This window comes from Heptranchias perlo, chromosome 31 (genome assembly GCF_035084215.1).
Source record: "Heptranchias perlo isolate sHepPer1 chromosome 31, sHepPer1.hap1, whole genome shotgun sequence".
In the NCBI taxonomy this organism is placed as follows: domain Eukaryota; kingdom Metazoa; phylum Chordata; class Chondrichthyes; order Hexanchiformes; family Hexanchidae; genus Heptranchias; species Heptranchias perlo.
Window position 1 is genome coordinate 32609417 of NC_090355.1, and position 22833 is coordinate 32632249.

Below are 22833 nucleotides of genomic sequence, written 5' to 3' on the forward strand. Positions count from 1 at the left end.
TCAGGCAGTGAGTTCCAGACTCCAACCACCCTCTGGGTGAAAAAGTTCTTTCTCAAATCCCCTCTAAACCTCCCGCCTTTTACCTTGAATCTATGTCCCCTTGTTATAGAACCCTCAACGAAGGGAAAAAGCTCCTTAGTATCCATCCTATCTGTGCCCCTCATAATTTTGTACACCTCAATCATGTCCCCCCTCAGCCTCCTCTGCTCCAAGGAAAACAAACCCAATCTTCCCAGTCTCTCTTCATAGCTGAAGCGCTCCAGCCCTGGTAACATCCTGGTGAATCTCCTCTGCACCCTCTCCAAAGCGATCACATCCTTCCTGTAGTGTGGCGACCAGAACTGCACACAGTACTCCAGCTGTGGCCTAACCAGTGTTTTATACAGCTCCATCATAACCTCCTTGCTCTTATATTCTATGCCTCGGCTAATAAAGGCAAGTATCCCATATGCCTTCTTTACCACCTTATCTACCTGTTTCGCCGCCTTCAGGGATCTGTGAACTTGCACACCAAGATCCCTCTGACCCTCTGTCAGCCTTTAGACCCATTAGTTTACCTAGTACTTTTTCTCTAGTGATAGTGATTGTTTTTAGTTCCTCCCCCCCCTTTTTCCTCTTGATTTTCTACTATTATGGTATATTATTCGTGTCTTCTACTGTGAAGATAGATACAAAATATCTGTTCAATTCCTCTGCCATTTCCTTGTTTCTGCTTCTGCAGTTGTGGTTAAGGTGCATTGTTGGGTAGAATAGAAAAGGAAGCTTTATTCTCCATCTGGTCATGTTGTACTTGGCATGGGAGTGCTCAATGCTGACACTGATCCTGAAAATGGGAAAGTATTTAGTTTTTCAGTACTGACATTCCTCACCGTGATGAGCACAAAAATTCTCCAAAGCAGAGAGAAAAAGTATTCTTCCTTGTTGGGCAGGTGAGTGTGAAAAGGGCCATGTGAAACACTGACACTATAGAGCAAGCAAGCTGCATTAACTCTTCAAGCACTCACATTTCGATGCTCTTTCAATTATATCCATTATTTCTGTCCTTCCCTATTTACTGGAATATACTGACTTAGTTAAAAGCTTAATGACTGGAACCAGTTCAGTCCACCTTTGAAAGTTAAAATATGTTCTAAAAATGGAATCATGGCTGCTTGCTAATTACCAAATCACATTTTTGTTATTATCCGTTAATCATTCTCAAGATGTAAAATAGGTGTAACATTCAAGAACTTACAGTAAAAAAAATTGTACTTTATCTATCTATGTGCTGTATATTTCCCAGTGAATGATTTATTTATGCATTTAGCTCACATAACTGGGAACTCAATACAGTACCATAGATAGGCTGCAAAACCAGCTAACATTTATAATTATGACTTACATTCTTCCCTAAGTTTAGCCCGGACAAAGCTTAATTCTTTCAAAGCTTGCTTTGGGAACAATGATTTTGAAATATATATTTTTTAAGAATCTTTGAAATAATTTGTATGTAAGGTACTTCAGGGAAAAAATAAGCAAGAGTCCTATTTTCAGATATGGTACAGAAATGTTCTAGCACTCCTGCAGTTCTCAAAAGATCAGTCTGACAAATCAGCACAAATGTGAACTGCACACAAAAAACATATTCCTTTTCAGAAATACTTTATCAAAATTTATTTAGAAGCGCAAATAGTCACCTTCAATCACAAGTGATTGTTCTCATTCCTGCTTGTAATATCCCCTTCTTAATTGAATTCACTTTTTTTCTCCATTTGATTTTCAGGGACACCCTGGACCTCCAGGAGAACTAGGCCCTCCAGGACCAATTGGACCACCAGTAAGTGCCCCAACCGTTTATTGGATTAAATCTCCTATTATTAAGAAACCTGGCCAACAGGTTTATTATACAAAGACACAGATGAACTATCTTCCCTCCAAAATGTGTTTCACTGTTTCTATTTGTTCTTTGACTAAGGTTTAAGAATATGTTATTCAGAAAGGTTATTGGCTACTAAAGTGCAGGGATGTGTGATATAATCATATATCCAATCCTACATCCAAAATATGCTCGCTGTTCGCAAAGGTTTCGTACATCTGCAAAAATTTAGTTTCTGCAATTTTTCTGTAAATAGCTATTTGTGGAATTTTTTTTAAAAATCCTCTTCTGGTAAATGGCAGGAAATCACATTTTGTGGATTCATAAAAAAAACTTCATGAATAGGAGCTACTGAATTATATTTTTGTGAAACTTTGATTTAGATTTTTTTTTGAAATAGAGACTGAGAAAATTTACAGCTCATATTGATGAAAGTTTATTTAACCCATTATTAATCAAGGTTCAAATTAAGAATGAATGAAGGGCCTCATTCCTTTTTTGCACATTGCATAACGACTAGACAAACAATTTGATTTTGCCAGCAACACAACACAGCTCATTTACAAAAGTTTTCTTTGATGGGGGAAAAAAGGAACTTTCATCCCTTGAATTAGCACAGAAGAATTTTGTGGTCAAAGACTGTTAGGTGATTTGAATATTTTACTTCAAAAATATAATTTACTCTAGATATTTTTTAGTAATTCTATTTTATAATGACATTAGATATTGCCTCTAAAAACAATGAGCCAACAGCAAATTCGGAAAGGAAGACATCTGACAGTGATGCACCAGATACAGGGCTTCTGGATCCCCTGCAGCCCACCAGTTGGCTATCCAACCACCCACCAGAGCTATTCCTTCAACTAAAGCAGCAATTAGTAGTAGGGCACACCCACAGCCAGCACGAAGAAGTTCACAATGCACAAAAGGCACCAGCAACATGTACATCCCCACCACTGCACAATTGAGAAACGTTATTGTACTTTCACTATATCTTGCATGATTCTTTTATTGTGCAGAAAATGAAGCATCAGTGGTCCAAAAGACGGGACAAAGTGTCTGACTCCTGATATATCCCCTGTAGGTGATTGGAAGTAGTAGCCTTCACTGCCACTGGTAGTGCATTTCAGGTGGCTGACTGTCTCTGCAGGCCTTCGTGGGCCAGCTGACAAAATAGAGTCGCAGCCTCTCTTCTGAGACTCCTCATATGTTGCTCTTCCCCCATGCACAAAAGAGGCTGACACTTTTGTGATAGACCCACTGCCTAGGGTAGCATCTACAGCAAGTCATACACTTCACTTCACACTCCCAGGCCTCACTCTCCTCCTCCTGCTGCACCAGAATATGATTACTACCCTATCCTCTCTTTAATAATGAAAACCTCCTGTTTTCATTTTACTGTCACTTCAAAGCTTACCCCTTCACTATACTCACTAAGGCCTCACTATCTTAGCAAGTAAAAAGTTGTTCTTTTCTTTCACATTTCATCAATCCATTTTTGGAAGGTGAGGAATCCTCAGAGAAGCACCAAACACAAATAGCCCATGAGCACTTTTACCAGCATTACATCCTTTTTTGTTCATGTCTACTGTTTGTTCTAAATTTATCGAACAGAAAAATATAATTATGTGAGATCAGACAGGAAGAATAGCACTGGGACCACAGGAATCCTGTATCTATAGTGATCTAATTAACCTGTGTGTCTGGCAATTTTATGAGATGTTAGGTTTAACCATCCTAAAGCTCTTTACTACATTAGCCATAATGCCATCTCCCAGCACAGTACACAGGACATGTAAGAATGACTCCAAAGATGGACACTATCATCACAGTGATAGTCCAACATTCTCAGAATTAATTCTAAGCCTATGATTTCAGTGCATTTATACCTGGATTTATGCTCATTTGGAAAGCCTGCCAGTAAAACAGGCCTTTCCTTCAAATTTACCATGATGAAGGAGTATAACATTCAAGTGGAACCTTTGTACTTCCCACAGAAGTGATCTTTTAACATTCATAGCTCTTGTTGCCCAACATCTAGATTTCACTGTGTGGTTATATTAGGCTTCTCAAATGAGTCTACTGTGGAGACCACCCACTGGTGTTAAAGTGACTGCTCAGATGTAAGACCATTTCCATGATCACGTTAAATATCAGTGATTGCAAAGTTCCTCCGCAAGTAATAAATCAGTTCTCAACTGTCTGCTTAGCAGCCCACTGTGTATTATTAACTTAAAATGTATTTCTTTGTGATCACTGGCAGAGCATAATTGAAGGGCAATTCTTCTGAAAGCTGTAGTACATAAGGGTCGAAGAAATTAGATTGTATGCATGTAACAAATGCACATGAAGGGTAGAGATGTATGTGTATTTATATGCGGTGATCATGGCAACATGCTGATCCTTTGAACAGACTGTGAGTGCCTCCTACTGGCTGATCAAGGCTTATTCCACCAAAGTATTACTGTGTATAAATGCCTCTAGAGACCCCTTCTGCTGGAACTTCAGGGATTCATTTTGCAGTGAAGGAATGTGAAATATTATAGGATAGCACCTCCCCAAAACCACATCATTACCACGCTTTGATTTTTAACAATCTGGAACAGATCTCCATGACTGAATAAATAGAATCGTAGAATGGTTACAGCACAGAAGGAGACCATTTTGCCCATCAAGCCCGTGATGGCTCTTTGTAAGAGCAATCCAGTTAGTCCCATTCCCTCGCTCTTTCCCCGTAACCCTGCAATTTTTTTCCTTCAAGTATTTATCCAATTCCTTTTTGAAAGCAATGGTTGAATCTGCTTCCACCTCCCTTTCAGGCAGCGCATTCCAGATAATAACTACTCGCTGCGAAAAAAGTTTTTCCTCATGTCGTCTTTGGTTCTGTTGCCAATCACCTTAAATCTGTGTCCTCTGGTTCTCGACCCATCAGCCAATGGGAACAGTTTCTCTCTATTTACTTTATCTCAACCCTTCATGATTTTGAACACTTCTATCAAAGAGCCAGCACAGGCATGATGGGCCAAATGGCCTTCTCCTGTGCTGTACCTACTATGATATGCTTCAGTTTTCATGGGTGCCAGTAAACCAGAATTCTTGCGCCCTTCATTAGAAAATGTATTGTGTTTTCATCGTATACACATATGACTTAATGAATAGGTAGGTGTACTTTCTTATGATACTTGCTCATCAGTTTCCCAAATGCAACTAACATGATGGTTTGCCTAAACAAAGTTGTATTATGTGCTCTAATACAATGTTCTGGCTTTTCTCATACATCATATTTTTTCTTTTTCTGTATACAAATGAATGCAAAAGTGCTAAAGACCTTAAATAAAATTTTGAACATTTTCTCAAGTGACGTGCACGCATGATTTTTTAAAATTTAAATTAAATTACATTGTTTTCTCACTACTTTGCTTCTTAGTCTCTCAGCATTTTTGCAATTGTTCCTCTTTCCTGACTCTTAAGATGTCTTTTTTTTCTCTAGTATTGTTTTGTTTTTTCCCAATTTGCTGCTTCTTCAGTTCTCTGTTCCCTTCTGTTTCTCTTGTTTTTATCTTCTGCTGTTTGTCTTTGCTTCTCTAACTTCTTAATCTCTGTTATTTCCCTTTCCTTTTCCCTAACTTATTCCTGCCAGCTTGAATCCTGAAATAACCAATACATACTACAGCAACATGCTTGCCAAGATTGGAGAAAAAACATGCAAGAACTTAAGAGAATCTTAGCAGCAATTTGGGTAAGAGAAAGACTGAACTTTAACACCTTTCACATCCTCAGGGTGAACCAAGGTGCTTCACGGTTGATTTGTAGGTAAACGTGGCAACCAATGTACATACAGTTAGGTCCCACAAACAGCAAAATAAATGAGTTGTTTTGGTGGTATTGAGTAAAATAATGGTTTAAAATGCTGACTTTTCATTTTTTGTATCTGGTTTTGAATAAATGGGATGAAAATGGTTGGAGATTTGCCTGGCCTGGGAGTACTTGATGCTGATACTAGTTATCAAAAGTGGTGGAATATTTTCATTCTCTAGCACTGACATCCTTCAGCTTTATTAGTACAAAAATCAATTTAAGCCAAATAGTTATGCAGCAGTAAATCTAAACTGCACAGAATACAGATTCCTGTCATCTTTGTTTATTTTCTGCCTCTCAGCTTGCTGCTTCTCAAGGACCAGCCTCTTTGCCTATTCCCCCTGCTGTGGTTTCTCTCTTCCACACTCTATTTAATCTCCTCTCTGCTCCTCCTGGATCGAATAAGCTCTTTCAATAACTCTCAGTCATCTTTCAATCCTGTTTGTTCTCTCACTGATGTTTCTTGTTTCTCACATCTGTGCCCTCACCATCTCTCTCTCACTGCAAAAGAAAAAGCACTAATTCTTGATTCTTAAATGTCAACATTTTGCAATAATGGTTTTAATCTTGAAGTGCTGCATTCGAGTTGCACTGTTTTATCAAGTGTGAATCAAAGATAAGGACATTTTAATGCCATTCTACCACATCTTATGCTACAAAGTGTTTATTTTTATCAGCTCTTATTTCCAAGAGCAAATGTTATCCAATTGTGTTCGTATTTTGGAATGATTACATTTTTAAAGCAAACTATAATTGAAAGTAAAAATAAAAAACAAATTCAAATTGAAAATCTTCTGCAACATCAAAAGAGTAAAGAATGTGAATGGGGGGGTGGGTGTTGGATACAGGTTTACTCTGCATTTTCCCTCTTCCTTTACACACATTCATTCTTAATCAACTGGAAGCAGGTAAATTGAGCCAAGCGTTGGCTGTCTGATGTTTTGTGTCTCAACCGATTCCATGCTTGTATATGCAAGATCTCTCTTTTCTCAAGTTTGAATTTGTTTAGAAGGGGGAAGAAATAAACATACAAAACTTCACATTAAAACAGCGATGTTATAGAGTTGAGCCACTAACATCCAGGTGATGACAATCGTAATGAGCTGCTTATGTATCTATCCTAGGGTGCCAAAGGAGTTCGAGGATCCCCTGGGATGAGAGGAATGAAGGGCCGCAGGGTAAGCAAGCACTTTCAAATACAAATAGGACCAAGTAATATGGAGATCTCCTTATTGTGTAGAGTATTTGTGTAGAAGAAATGAGTTATTAACATATTGTAGTGTATTGCAGACTCTGATTCACAGTAAGAATTCCATGTTATTAATATACCAAAACAATATCAAAGAATATTGCTGTGCAGCATATTTCAAGGGAAGAGAATTGATTGTCTGTATTTTTAGAAGGCTCGAGGGGCCACATGGCCTACTTCTGCTCCTATTTCTTATGTCCTTATGTTCATACGCCGGGAGTTAAAATTGGCCTTTTAGGAGTGCAGTGGTGCTAGAATGTCAGGCTGCTGGTGTCACAACATTGCTGGAAATTCTTTTGTACTTGCAATTGCTGGGAACTTAAGTCCCTTTGCTGGATCTGACCAAAAATAACTCCAATAATAAGGAAAGGTGGCCCTATATTAGGGAGAGGTCTATCCAGCAGCATCCACACTAAGCGAGCACCCACCAGGAATATGTAAAATGGATGACCCCTCCTTGACCCCAGATCTTCCCGTTGGGTCAGGAGCAGAGGCTGATCTGCTGCATTTGTGCCAGTGCAGCAAGCCCAAGGATTTTCAGGGCCACTGTAATTCAGCACAAAATACAGTTACTAACCTACTGCAGTAAGTTCCTCTTGCATGGTATTTAAAAATCATTATGTATGATGTACAAGATTAAGAATACAGAATTAATGATTCTGTAGCAGTATTAATGGGAGTGGGTGCGAGCAAGAAAGTAGAATTAGACTAGGTGGTTTATATGAAGAAAAATACCAGTGCAGATATCATGGGCCAAATGTGGTGTGACATTCAATGATTCCTTCCTAATGAATAATGTTGCTTTTTGTGTCATTTTTGAGGATTAAAAAGGTTGTTCAACTTGTTCAATGTCCACAATGTCCAACCTGTATCTGCGTCAGACTCAATTAGGCATCAGTATGTGTTATAAGCTTTCTGACTCGATAGTCATTCAAAATGGCAGTGTAGATAATGTACTGTTAGTGTCGCAAGTGCTTTTGATTTGAATTCATGTTAGGAATGTTGCTAGCACTATTTTTGGAAAACATTTTGCTTCTTGTGTATAGTATCTGGCCAAATTTTGGAATACCCTCAATGTAATACACATGCAGCTCTATTTTTGAAGAAGTAAGATTGGAAACTGTACTGTATGTATAGGTCAAAACTCGAATGTTAATATTTTGAAAATTGAAACTTAAGCACATGATCACTGGCCCCGAATTAGAAGAACCATAGAAACATAGAAAAAATACAGCACAGAAGGGGGCCATTCGGCCCATCGTGTCCGCGCCGGCTCAAAGAACAACCAGGTGCCCATTCTAATCCCACCTTCCAGCACCCGGTCCGTAGCCCTACAGCTTACAGCACTTTAGGTGCAGGTCCATGTACTTTTAAAAAGAGTTGAAGGTCCCTGTCTCTGCCACCAATTCGGGCAACGAATTCCATACATCCACCACCCTCTGGGTAAAAAGGTTTTTCCTCATGTCCCCTCTAATCCTACTCCACCAACTTAAATCTGTGTCCTCTAGTTCTTGAACTCTCCGCTAGGGGAAACAGGTACTTCCTGTCTACTCTATTTGGGGCCCTCATAATTTTGTACATCTCAATCAAGTCATCCCTCAGCCTCCTCTGCTCCAAGGAAAACAACCCCAGTCTATCCAATCTCACCTCGTAGCTGCAATTTTCAAGCCCTTGTAAATCTTTTCTGCATTCTCTCCAGAGCAATTACATCCTTCCTGTAATGTGGTGACCAGAACTGCACACAATACTCCAGCTGTGGCCTTACCAGCGTTTTATACAGTTCCATCATTACATCCCTGCTTTTGTATTCTATACCTCGGCTAATAACGGAGAACATTCCGTATGCCTTCTTCACAACCTTGTCTACCTGTACTGCACATGGACTCCAAGATTTCTCACTTCCTCTACCCCTCTCAATATATTCCCGTTTACTGCATATTCCCTTTTACCGTTTGCCTTCCCTAAGTGCATTACCTCACACTTCTCCGAGTTGAACTCCATTTGCCACTTTTCCGCCCACTCCACTAACCAATTGATATCTTCTTGGAGTCTACAGCTATCCTTTTCACTATCAACTACACGGCCAAATTTGCCAATCATGGCCCTTACATTCAAGTCCAAATCATTAATATATACCACAAACAGCAAGGGATCCAACACTGAGCCCTGTGGCACACCACTGGAAACGGATGTCTGTGCAAATGGAAATCTATCGACTTTTACCCTTTGTTCCCTGTTACTGAGCCAATTTTGGATCCAATTTGCCACATTTCCCTGTATCCCATCGGCTTTTATCTTTATGACCAGTCTGCCATGTGGGACCTTGTCAAATGCCTTACTAAAATCCATGCAGACAACATCCACTGCACTACCCTCATCAATCCTCCCTGTCACTTCCTCAAAGAATTTAATCAGATTTGTAAGGCATGACCTTCCCTGAACAAATCCATGCTGACTATCACTGATTAAACCATGCCTTTCCAAGTGACAGTTTATCCTATCTCTCAGTATTGATTCTAATAGTTTGCCCACCACCGAGGTAAGACTGACCGGCCTATAATTGTTCGGCCTTTCCCTCGTACCCTTTTTAAAGAATGGTATTACATTTGCAGTCTTCCAGTCCTCCAGTACCTCCCCTGTAACTAGTGAGGATTGGAAAATGATCCTCAGAGCATCCACAATTTCCTCCCTGGCTTCCTTCAATAGCCTAGGAAACAATCCAGCTGGCCCTGGTGACTTATCAGCTTTCAAGGATTCCAGTCCCTCTAGTAATTCCTCTCTCATTATGTTTACCTTATCCAATATTTCACACCTTTCCTCTTTAACTACTACATCCGGATCATCCCTTTCCTTTGTGAATATGGAGACAAAATATTCATTTAAAACCCTACCCACATCCTCTGCTTCTACACACAAGAATTACCCCAGAGGTTCCACCAGGCTCCCACTGCAACTCCAGCAGGAGACCGATTGTGCTGTGTCCCTGCTGTTTCCAGGATTTTCTGGTCTAACTGTAAGTGGTGGAACTTCTGCCCACCCTTACGATGAAAATGTTGTCAGGGGCGCAGTGCTGGGGCAAGGGACTCATACACCAGGAGTTCCTGCTTTCCTGGCTCATTCAGGATCCAGCATATCACTGAAGGCTGGTATGCCCAGTGAGATGAGGTGTATCAGCTTCCAAATGGATGTAAGTGGGCCCCACTTGACAAGGGGCCCAAGCCAAGCAAGAAGAATAGTAAGTTTTTATAAAATTTCTTGATCAAACTCTTTCTCTTACTTGGGGACACTGGGGCTGTGTGAGTATCGTGCAACCGCGCCCCCCCCTACCCCACCCAAAATCATTGCATTGGGCAGGCAGGCAATAGAGATGCACCTGATTCAAGTGAGGTGCCCTCCCATTGACCCACAAATTCTGGCAGGGTCATCGCTGGAGGGCAACAGTGGCCGTAATCCCGATGGTTACACCAGGATTGCGGCCCATCAATTTTTGGGGCCAGATTATTTTGTAAAGTGATATTCTGTAAATAGTTAGGATGGAATTTTCAGAAATAGCACATCACCAATACAAATAATATTTGCAATGCATATTTTGTGTGGAAACCCACACGAATGTTCTTTTTGACTCGTGTCCATACAGAATCACTGTGTTTAAGGCAGTGTTTACAAAAATGACCAAAGTGCTGATTGTTCACACGACCGTGCTCATGGAATTCACAATTTGATATGGAAAATAACATTTTAATATTAGTAACTCAGGAGGTCTGGAGAATGGGATACAATTTTTTTTAAACTACATTTGATAAAAACCACAATTTACTTGTGACATTTATTCTCTGAACTCTGCATCCTCTGCTTTAAATTCTGTAAGAATCTCACAGCCTGACTGGCCAAACCTTTGAAAACAATAAGATGAGTAGAAATGACTATTTTGAGAGCTGAATGAAAAACATTTGTGACAAATTATTGTGGTTGGATTTCTTTTAATTAATATAAAATTGACCTTTCATGGTGAATGGTATTGAAAATAAAGATAGCAAAGTATATGGCATGGTTCTGCTCATTTACAGCAGTCTGAGAAAAGTGGAAAATTCAAAACTTTTCAGATGTAGGCCAGATTGGGTCAATTGCGAGTGTAGTAAACCTCTAAGAATGATGCAGTTTAATCCTTTCAGCACATTAAGAATGTGATAAACACTTGCAATGAGGGTTTGTGAAATAGCTGAGTCTTCAATAGATTATTACAAATTAAATATGAAGGACTTAGTGTAGAAATCTTGTTAAATCAAAAAATCATCACTCAGTGATTTAGAACTGAAATGCTTGATCAATGGGGCCCTGCTTAAAGCTGCATGACCCCACTATTTCTGTATTTTTTGTCTCATATGTTGCTTAAAATAATGGCGCAGAAATTGCTTAGAAAAGAACAGTGAGCTCAACTGCGCTCATCGTTGTTAGTGGCGAAATCAAAGAGCAAGTTCCAGCATTCGCACATGCACAGTGAAATGCGAAAGTCCAGAACTTGCTCCTCCTGGTTCGCCATGATATGACAACTTCGAATTAAAGGGGTATCACCAGTTGGAATCAGTGGAAACAATGGACCAGCGCCAAATTGTTCATCAGCCCAGCTGGAAAGTAACTAATATCGCCACAAAACAGCTATGCTTAAAAATACCAGGTCTAAACTAAATTTTAACAGCGAGGTAAGTGTTAATGACTGCCAAGCAACTAAAAACTTACTTTTAAAAATGTGGAGTCTCATTACTCCTTATTTTAATAGTTTTTGGTCATAAAAAAAAATTAAATTAAAATAATTCTTTTTTTTTACTTTTTCCTTCTGTCTCTTTTATTTAATTCGATTATTTCTTACCCTCCCTTTTTTGATGTCTACAACTGTTTTCACAAATGATTTTAGTGTTGTACCTTTCACCTTCCTGGATTTATCATTGCAACTTGCAGAAACTCTTCGCAGCTGGTCAAAAATGCTGCAATCTGATCAGTCAAGGAGAGAGAGTGATCCTCTTGCTTCACCCAAGGGTCCTAGCTTCGCTAATGCTGGTCTCTTCTCCGCTTCCTGTAAGAGAAAGTGCACCCAGTAAAGACCCAGTAACTTAGCGGGTTAGTATAAATCTATGGAGCAGCGAGCACTGTTGGTCTCCAAGCAATTTCTGGGCCATTGAAATGAAAAGGGTTTTTATGGAATGTTTTTAGCCTTGAATCCATAGGAATTGGCACATGAACACTTAACCTGTTCACATGACATTCCTTTGGCTCCTATTTTAATGCGACAATTAATCTGCTTATTTTAAATGGGCTAACAGCTCCATTAAAATAGCAGAGGAATGTCAAATTAATGTGTTAAATGTTTGTGCACTAATATCATGAACAGTAATGTCTAGGCTATAATGTTGTAAATAATAAGAACAAACCATATTTTATTTCAAGATTGGCTAAATGTTACAATTCTGATCAAATGTAGGAAAACTTATACTGGGTATGTGAGCTGGGAGCTGACTAAGAAAACCAAGGAGCGATTTACCCTGTGCTTGAGCAAGTCAACAGTGTACAAACTTATGGCCAATTGCACGTACATATTGATCTGTATGTACTATCTTTGTATGCTGTTTGCTGGTTTTATACAAAAGGAACGGGTATCAGCGGCCCATGAAAATAAGCTGCGATTCCTCACATTTTAGGAAAGAAATTGTAACTTTTTTTGTAAGAGGAAGGGAAATCATTGCCCTGAATTTCCTCGGTCAGTTATGCCATTGTTGCACCAGAAAGTTATGCCATACACCAACAGAGGGAGTTACACACAAGTTTCCTGGGGTAAGTTAATTTAAATATTTTTGGTGCAGCTCTGGTGTAACTTGAGTATAGAAACTATGTAAGTTGCTAGCACACCTAGGAAACTTCTGTTCAACAACGACATAACTCTTTGAACGCTCTCTTCAGACCCCCAGCAGCAGTAGAACACTATCTGACAGCAAGGTAAGGAACCAACAAGTGGTTTCACTGGCAATTTCCACCAAATCATTTGACAGCATCTCTCATCCGTAGCATCAGTCCAGATTGAAAGCATCGTGCCCACTTAGGTGACAACTGTGCCTACTGGGCATTATGCCAGGACAGCAGGCAGAAGAAGCACAACCAGCTTCTCTGAAGATCTACAAGCTATCCTCCAAGAGGTATGAGACAGGAGCCTCACACTCCTGAGTCTTCCTTTCACAAAGCTGAAAATTAAACCCCTCCCTATTCACACACGTTATCGGTTGTTCGGTTAACACTTTCAGTGCCACGTGCATGTTATCGTGGCACCAGCTATCCTGTAGAAGTCCCTGGCTCTGTACTTCTGCTTGAGGGTGATAGCCACGTGGAGGAATTCTATGAAAGAGGGTATCCATCACCTGCATTTAACAGAGCAGTTTTGACAGTGGAGCAAGTTTGCAGATCTTCGTGATAAATCTCCAATGGCATCCTTGGTGAGGCACAGCCTTCAGATGCACACAAACCTCAGAGTGGACTTCGTAGGGCCATTCTGGCCTGTATACGCATTGGGAAGGGTGGTACATGGTAGGCTGCTGTCCTCAGCTATGCTGTCTAATTCTCCTGGTTTGGAAACGCTGCTGCGGTGATTCTTCCTCCATTATGAGAAAATAGAGTGGTATGCCCATGGGGAATGCCATTTCTTGTCTGAAGTCAATCTTGAGTGCAAGTTTGGGGTGGAGGAAGTTGGGGATCCCAAATATTTTTCCTGGAAGAGTTATGATAAAACAAGGTAGGTGTCAGTGATTAAAGACGTGAAGGAGTTTTAAAAAAAAGTTCCTTGGAAGCCTGTAAGTTAGTGAAGTTGGTGTCCTCTTCAGCTCACCAGCTCCTCACATACATTTGTCTGAAGTGCTAGGGGGAGCTGTTAGTTTTTTTGGGGGGTGTAAAGTTACAGCAATTGAAGGAGCAGTGTAAACCCAGGAAATTCCCATGTACATTGCAGCTATGCAAATGAAGGCTGAGGTGCTTTGATGGGGATATAATTTGCACTGCTAAAAAGATTGAGGACATTTGCGTTTCGCTCAATAAAGTCATAAATGTATCCAAATGCAAAAAATGCAAATTTCCTCTAGCTTTTCGGTGCAATAACAGCGTAAGTGCTGAAGACACCGAGGAAATTCAAGGCCTTTTTTTAAAAGCCAAAGCCATTTACTGCAAAATCTCGGTTTCTCCTCCTTTTTGCAACTGTACCAGTTCTAACTAGTACACCTTGTCCCCTCTCCCCTCCATGTATACTAACTGTTTTATATTTATGGAGGCAAATACAAAGTGGTATGCCAGGCTAGTTGTACATAATTCCTCTAATAGCTCAGTTTGGTGAGGGTCATTCAGACTGGAAAGTCCCAGATTAAGCATTCTCAGTGAATGAAACAAAATCTGAAAATCCTAGAAACAGAGAGCAGGTCAGTCAGCATCTGTGGAGAGAACAAAAAAGTTAATGTTTCAGGTGTGGACCCTCCACAGAACCGTTCTACTCTCTCCACCGATGCTGACTGACCTGTTGTGTGTTGCCAGCATTTTCTGTTTTTGTTTCAGATTTGCAGCAGCTGCAGTATTTTGCTTTTTAATCAGTGACTTGGGGCACTGTAATTAGCCCTAGCACCCCTAGGCTTGGAAGCGGTAAGTCAGCCAGGGTGCCCTCACCTGATCACTTTCCGCTGATTCCTAGTGGAAAATGCACATGTGCAGACATTGGATGAGGAAGAGATTAGGTTTGCCTGTACTGCATTTAGGTCACTCTAACACTTAACGTCATATATGACACTTGGCTGAATGTACCCGACGCTAATGGGACCTTATCCCAGCATGTCAGTTGCTCATGAGAGGAGGGGGGAAAATAGCTAATTATAACTAGGGAAAAATTAGTCTTTGGTAAGTGTTTATTTGTCTAAAGATCACCCATCACCACAGGGACAAATTTTTTGTCTCAGTCACGACTCATGCACACAAATTCAAGTGTCTTGCATGCAGCCTGGACAGGCACAACAATAAACTGATAAAACATGGTTACATTTAATGATCTGCAAATTGGATAACTTAAACATAAACACATTTTTGTAGGAGACCTTTATTTATTTTATAATGTGGAATCATGCAACTTTTAGTAAGACCGAGCCAGAGTTTCAGTAACTTTATGATAATGATAATAGGGAAAAAATATAAATTTAAATACACAATTTTCTTTTATGCAACACATTCAAGCTGAAGTTCAAGTATATGAAAAATCAAGCCCTCCCAAAACATCTTGAGTCCTCCGTGGGCTGCAGTAGCAGCTTCACACCAACATAAACACTGCTTAGTTTCCCAGAGAATATTTTGAGAAATGAAATGTTGCCTGATTTGCTGCCATTTTTCTAATTTCATTTTCTAATATTCAGCATCAGTAATTTTCAGAACAGCATAGAGTGATAGAACTGATGGAAATTTTGAACACTCTGAACCTTCTGACAAAGATAGATGACATTTTATAAATAAGTGTTCACAGAGCTTACTGACCTTTTGGAAAGTTGCAATCTAATTCAATACCATTACTACCGAGATATCTTGAACTCGAGTAGTTGTCACTCATACCCAGTATCAGTACTGTAACAGTTACCAATCATATGAATTTTCTCCTTTCTGGTTATATAAAATACTGGGCCTTTCAGTGTATTAAATCTTGTTGAAACCTAACTGCTGTATTTTGGGCCAGAAGTACACTGCTCAGAATGTTTTTTGAGAAATTCACTACGTAAAAACACAGGAATTTTTAGCACAAGAGGTCATTTGTTGTTCTTGCCTACCCTGAATTTATGTCACTCTCGGGCTGATTTTACACAGTCGCGTTTTACTGTTTTCTCTCCAAACTAATCCAATTTTCCTCCTTTTTAAAATTTTAAGTAATTATCCAGTTTCATAGGATCATAGGAACACAGGAACAGGTGTAGGCCATTCAGTTGCTCAAGCCTGTTCTTTTTGAATGCTTTAATAGATTTAGCATTCATTTATTTTAGCTTTAATGATGCTCTCTAGTAACTTGTCTACTACTGGTTGCTACATATAATATTTGCAAATTTGTATTGATAGTAAATTAATACTATAAAATTCATTAATATTAAGAGTGTAGAAGAGATTTACTAGAATGAATCCAGGGATGAGGGACTTTAGTTATGTGGATAGACTGGAAAAGCTGGGGTTGTTTTCTTGGAACAGAAAAGGTTGAGAGGAGATTTGATAGAGGTATTCAAAATCATGAAGGGTCTAAACAGAATAGATAGAGAGAAACTGTTCCCATTGGCGGAAGGGTCAAGAACCAGAGGACATATATTTAAGGTGATTGGCAAAAGAACCAAAGGCGACATGAGGAAAAACTTTTTTACACAGCGAGTGGTTATGATCTGGAATATGCTGCCTGAGGGGGTGGTGGAGGCAGATTCAATCATGGCTTTCAAAAGGGAATTGGATAAGTACTTGAAGAGAAAAAATGTGCAGGGCTATGGGGGGATAGGGCGGGGGAGTGGGTCTGGCTGGATTGCCCTTGCAGAGAGTCGGCACGGACTCAGTGGGCCTCCTTCCGAGCTGTAACCTTTCTATGATTCTAAATTTATACTTGAATATTGTATTCAGTAACTGTCAGTGCAAAATAGCAATGAGGTATTATTGCATTCCCTTAGAGTTTCTGCTGAGACTGTTTTCTCCAAAGAAGAATTTTCATCTTTAACTAAACTCATTCACAGCACAGCACAGTACAAGTCTTCTCTTCACTGGGGAGACCAAACGCAGATTGGGTGATCGCTTTGCTGAACTACTCCGCTTTGTCCACAAGCGTGACCCTGACCTGCCGGTCGCTTGCCATTTTAATTCTCTGTCCCACTCCCACTGACCTCTCTGTCCTCAACCTCTTACACTGTTCCAGTGAAGCTCAATGTAAGCTCGAGGAACAATACCTCATCTTTCGTTTAGGCACTTTACAACCTTCCGGATTCAACATTGATTTCAACAACTTCAGATCATAACCACTGCTCCCATTTTTTCGGACAGCAAATGCTGGTAATGGTTCTGCTGTTGCCATTCACAGCTACTCCTGACCAATCTTTTGTTTCTTATCCTGTCCCATTACTACCTTCCTTGCCTTGCACCATCATCCCTTTTGTCATTTAATCACTCTTGCCCTCCACGCTATCACAGATCTTCCCTTTTGTCCTTTCTTCCCCTCCCCTCCCTCCCCATCTCCCTTTCCCTGGCTCTGTACTTGCTTAAAAACTTTTAACTCTTTAACATTTTCCAGTTCTGAAGAAAGGTCTTCGACCTGAAACTTTAACTCTGTTTCTTTCTCCACAGATGCTGCATAACTTGCTGAGCTTCTCCAGCATTTTCTGTTTTTATTTCAGATTTCCAGCATCTGCAGTATTTTGCTTTTGTACAAGTCTCTCAATGGGAACCGGCTTATGATGAGCCAAGTGATCCCTTTATTCAGTCATTCCTATTAGGAATGGTAGGACCTTTTGGGAATCATCAAAGTTGTCATTAATGGTCCTGTACTGTACTAGAAATGCTGCAATGGGCAACATAAGCAAAATCCAACTGCATGGACTGAAAATTTTACAATCCAGCTTGTTTCTTTGAGGACTTTGAATATCTTACTACTTATTACTTAAATGGAAAGTAAATAATGTGCATAGAAAATGTAAGTGATCTGGGGGTCCTGATTGGCAATACACTGAAGCTATCGCAACAATGCTTGGTGGCAGTGAGTAAAGAATATCAGATTTTGAGATGTATTAAAAGGTCAGTATTGAGTCGAAATAGTAGGTAATCAATTATAAATCATTGGTGAGAATGCACTTGGAATACTGTGTACAGTTCTGGTCACCGCAGTACAAAGGATATTGCAGCTATTGAAAGAATAAAGAACAGAGCAACCAGGATGATTGAGGGGATGGAGGGATTAGATTATGAGGAGCAATTATGTATATTGGGCATGTTCTCACTGGGAAAAAAGAGGCTTGAAGGGGGTTAAATTCAAAACTAATCCGTGGAAACAATATTTCAGTGAGTGAGTGGCCAATCCATGGAACAGACTCCCTAAGGAGATGGTGGAAACAGTTAGTGTTGATTCATACAAATGCAAATTAGATTTATTTCAGAAAATTTTGAGATACGGTATATGAGTAATTTGAGACATGACGTGGTAAGTGTAACGGGCTTGGGAGGAACAGGTGACTTTGGACTTATTGTTCCCAAAGCTCTCCACCACTGGGGGTTTTCCTTGCATCATGTCTGGGTCTGTTGTAGACTAATTGATAGAGATTGTTCGCTATGATTAGTCGATAACTCCATTATCATTGTATCATGTGACTACCACGATGGTAGAAGGCGAACTAGATGGACCTTGGTCATTTTTCATCTAGCATTTCCTATGATCCTATAGTCTGGTAAGGTACTATGCAAAAATAATCCTGTCTCGCGTCCTTTCGTGCTGTGTCGACCCCCTGACTACTTAGGTCACATTAGAGGCAGCAGCAGCAGGAAATTCAAACCTGAACAGCAAAACTTGGCGGTGGTACTGGAAAAAATTAAACCCATCAGCGACAGAATAGAAGACTGTCTGTGTTGTTTAAAAAACGCAGCTGGTTTTGATAGTGTGTTACATGGGCTTGGGCATACTCTTAGGGTTCAGGCAACTTGATGACATCATCCAAACACCTTAATTGTGTTGCTGCTTTATAGCACAGTGAGATATTCTGTTTGCATAATTCCTATAAGTACACCACAGGGAGGAGTGCAGAAATGTTAGTACAGTTTTTTCTTTTAAAAAAAGTTTTAATTTAAATGTTTGTACAAGGACAGTATGAATTTATTTCATTATTTATATAGTCAAGATAAACAGTGAGCATTATACAGAACCATTGCATTCACATCCCATATGTACATTATGGGGTAGAAATTTGTTTGCACTTGCTTACTGATGTAAACGGGCACAGGGATTGATCCCTGGGCTTGAACAAGTAGGCCCAAGGCTCACCTGATATTGGACCTCTGGCCTCATTTAAATTACACCTAATGGGCATCCCCAGGCAGCTCGCCGCTGAAGAGGCTTCGAATATCAGGCTGCTGCATGAGGAAGCTCCGCTTTACCAAGGCTGTCACAGAGCTATGCCACCTGCTGTAGCACAAACTGCAGTCCAGCATCAGGTCACGCTTGTCCTTACCTGTGGCTCCGAAAGTCACTGTGGCTCTGAACATTTATGCCTCGGGGCTTTTCCAGGCTGCAGCAGGCGACATTGGCAACATTCATCTGTGCATGTCTGCATTAAGTAGATGATGGATGCACTCTTCACCAGAGCCAGTGACTTCCTCCCTCCTACGAAGCAGGAAGACAGGTATCTGGGCTTTGCCAAAATTACAGGTTTCCCTCAGGTGCAGGGCAGCATTGACCACACGCATAGCCTTGCATGCTGGTCTGTGCTAGGTATCCTGGCAGCTGTCATGATTCCTTCATCCTGAGTCAATCCTCAGTTTGCCCCCTCTTTCATCCAGACAATCAGGTCAGAGACTGACCACTTAGAGATAAGGACTATCCCCAGCAGACGTAGCTCATGACACCTGTCAGGAACCCACGCACAGGCACAGAGATATTCAAAGCCATGCTTCCACCAGAACCCTGATAGAGAAAACCAACGGCACCTCCAAGCTGCCTGGATAGGTCTGGAGGCATCCTGCAGTACAGCACCCAGCTTTGCCATGGGGCCAACCCATCGAGCCATCTGCGGAGGATAACCTGGAGGTGGAGGAGCATGAAGAACAGGAAGACACAGAGGATGACGTGGAAGAGCAAGGCCCATCTATCCTGCCAGGTGCAAGAGCTCTTCAACAGCAGCTCATCAAGGAGTGCTTTAGCTAACTACATCCTATTCCCCTGCACAATCTCCCAACATTAGTCCCAGTTCTTCCACCATCCTTAGGACTGCACTCAACCTGAACACCAGCATGGGTCTTTCAGTTGAATCACATTGCCTGGTCAGCAGCTGCTCCCCAAACAAACTCTGTACATCAAGAAATAAGAGGAGCTTGTAACAAAGGTAATGCAATAATCATGGGAGACTTTAATATTCATACAGACTGGGCAAAACAAATTGGCAAAAGTAGTTTGGAGGACGAGTTCATGGAATGCATTTGAGACAGTTTCCTAGAACAATACATTGTGGAACCAACCAGGGAACAAGCTATTTTAGATCTTGTCTTGTGTAATGAAACAGGGTAAATTAGTAATCTCATAGTAATTGATCCTCTGGGGAGAGGTGATCATAATCTGATAGAATTTCACATTGAGTTCGATAATGACATACTTAAGTCTGAAACTAGAGCCTTAAACTTAAACAAAGCCAATTATATGGGTTTGAGGAGCAACTTGGCTAAGGCTGAGTGGGAAATTAGATTAAAAGATTGATGGTAGATAAACAATGGTGAACATTTAAAGAAATATTTCATAATTCTCTACGAAGATACATTCCATTGAGGAAGGAAAACTCCATGGGAAAAGTGATCCATCAGTGGCTAACTAAAGAAGTTAAGGATAGTATTAGATTAAAAGAAGAGGCTTATAATGTTGCCAAGAAGAGTAGTAAGCCTGAGGATTGGGAGAGTTTCAAAACCTGCAAAGGATGACCAAAAGACTGATAGAGGGAGAAAATAGAATATGAGAGTAAACTAGCAAGAAATATAAAAACAGATTGTAAGAGCTTCTAAAAGTGTGTAAAAAGAAAGAGAGTAGCGAAAGTAAACATGAGTCTCTTAGAGGCTGAGACAGAAGAAATCATAATGGGGAATAAGGAAATAGCAGAGACATTAAACAAATATTTTGTATCTGTCTTTACAGTAGAGGAAACTAAAACATACCAGAAATAGTGGGGAACCAAGGGTCTAATGAGAGTGAGGAACTTAAAGTAATTAATATTAGTAAAGAAAAAGTACTGGAGAATTTAATGGGACTAAAAGCCAACAAATCCCCTGAACCTGATGGCCTACATCCTAGAGTTCTAAAAGAGGTGGCTGCGGAGATAGTGGATGCATTGGTTGTGATCTTCCAAAATTCCTAGATTCTAGAATGGTCCCAGTGGATTGGAAAGTAGCGAATATAACACCGCTATTCAAGAAAGGAGGGAGAGAGAAAACAGGACATCAATAGTCGGGAAAATGCTGGGATCCATTATTAAGAACGTAGTAACGGGGCACATGGAAAACCATAATAGGATTAGGCAGAGTCAACACGGTTTTATGAAAGGGAAATCGTGTTTGACAAATCTACTGGAGTTTTTTGAGGATGTAACTAACAGGGTAGATAAAGGGAACCAGTGTATGTAGTGTATTGGATTTTCAAAAGGCATTTGATAAGGTGTCACACAAAAGGTTGTTAAATGAGATAAGGGCTCATGGGATTGAGGGTAATATATTAGCATGGATAGAGGATTGGTTAATGAACAGAAAACAGAGAGTAGGAATAAACGGGTCATTTTCAGGTTGGCAGGCTGTAACTAGTGGGGTGCCGCAAGGATCAGTGCTGGGGCCTCAGCTATTTACAATCTACATTAATGACTTACATGAAGGGACTGAGTGTAATGTATCCAAGTTTGCTGACGATACAAAGCTAGGTGGTAAAGTAAACTGTGAGGAGGTCACAAGGAGTCTGCAAAGGAATATCAACAGGTTAAGTGAATGGACAAGAAGGTGGCAGATGGAGTATAATGTGGGGAAATATGAGGTTATTCACTTTGGTAGGAAAAATAGAAAAACTGAATATTTTTTAAATGGTGAGAAACTACTAAATGTGGGTGTTCGGAAGAATTTGTGTGTCTTTGTACATGAAACACAAAGTTAACATGCAGGTACAGCAAGCAATTAGGAACCAAAGGGTGTTGGAGTACAAGAATAAGAAAATCTTGCTGCAATTGTATAGGGCTTTGGTGAGACCACACCTGGAGCACTGTGTACAGTTTTGGTCTCCTTACCTAAGGAAGGATACATTTGCCTTAGAGGTGGTGCAACAAAAGTTCACTAGATTGATTCCTGGGATGAGAGGGTTGTCCTATGAGATTGAGTAGAATGGGCCTAGAATCTCTGGAGTTTAGAAGAATGAGAGGTGATCTCATTGAAATATATAGGATTCTAAGATGGCTTGACTGGGTAGATGCTGAAAGGATGTTTCCCCTGGTTGGAGAGTCTAGAACTAGGGGACATAGTCTCACGATAAGGGGTCCTTAGGACTGAGATGAGAAGGAATTTCTTCACTCAGAAGGTTGTGAATCTTTGGAATTCTCTACCCCAGAGGGCTGTGGATGCTCAGACGTTGAGTATATTCAAGACTGAGATCGATAGATTTTTGGACTCTAAGGGAATCAAGGGATTTGGGGATCGGGCGGGAAAGTAGCGTTGAGGTCGAAGACCAGCCATGATCTTATTGAATGACAGATCAGGCTCAAGGAGCCGTATGGCCTACTCCGGCTCATATTTTTTATGTTCTTATGTTTAGGGAAAAGTGCTTAGTAATTGTGAGGGCAGTAACGTGTGCAGAGTGTGCAAGTGGAAGCACATGGAGATATATTGATGTTTATTACTGTCATAAAAGAAGAGAGATGGAAAGTGGGGGTGGCAAGGCTTGCTAATGCTGGAGCTACAATAGGGTGGTGCAGGGCTGGGCAGATTGTAAGAAAGCTGTGAATGGGAGTCTTAACTTAGCAGCTTTGTTCAGGTCATTGAATTTCTTCCTACATTGATTCCAGGTCTGTGGTCTCAGGCTCCTGGCATTCACATGCTGTGCTACCTCTGCCCACTGTTGCCAGGCTGTCTG

The 22833-nt window shown here is 40.5% G+C and overlaps 1 protein-coding gene across 2 annotated transcripts in view; it reads left to right on the top strand.

Moving 5' to 3' along the window:
* Positions 1 to 22833, top strand: part of col27a1b (collagen, type XXVII, alpha 1b) — a 524608-nt gene that overhangs the window by 381499 nt on the left and 120276 nt on the right. For both annotated transcript variants that reach the window (XM_067969899.1, XM_067969900.1), the window contains exons 27-28: positions 1763 to 1816; positions 6838 to 6891. In XM_067969899.1, coding sequence (XP_067826000.1) covers positions 1763 to 1816; positions 6838 to 6891 — 108 coding nt within the window. The remainder of the gene's footprint in view (positions 1 to 1762; positions 1817 to 6837; positions 6892 to 22833) is intronic.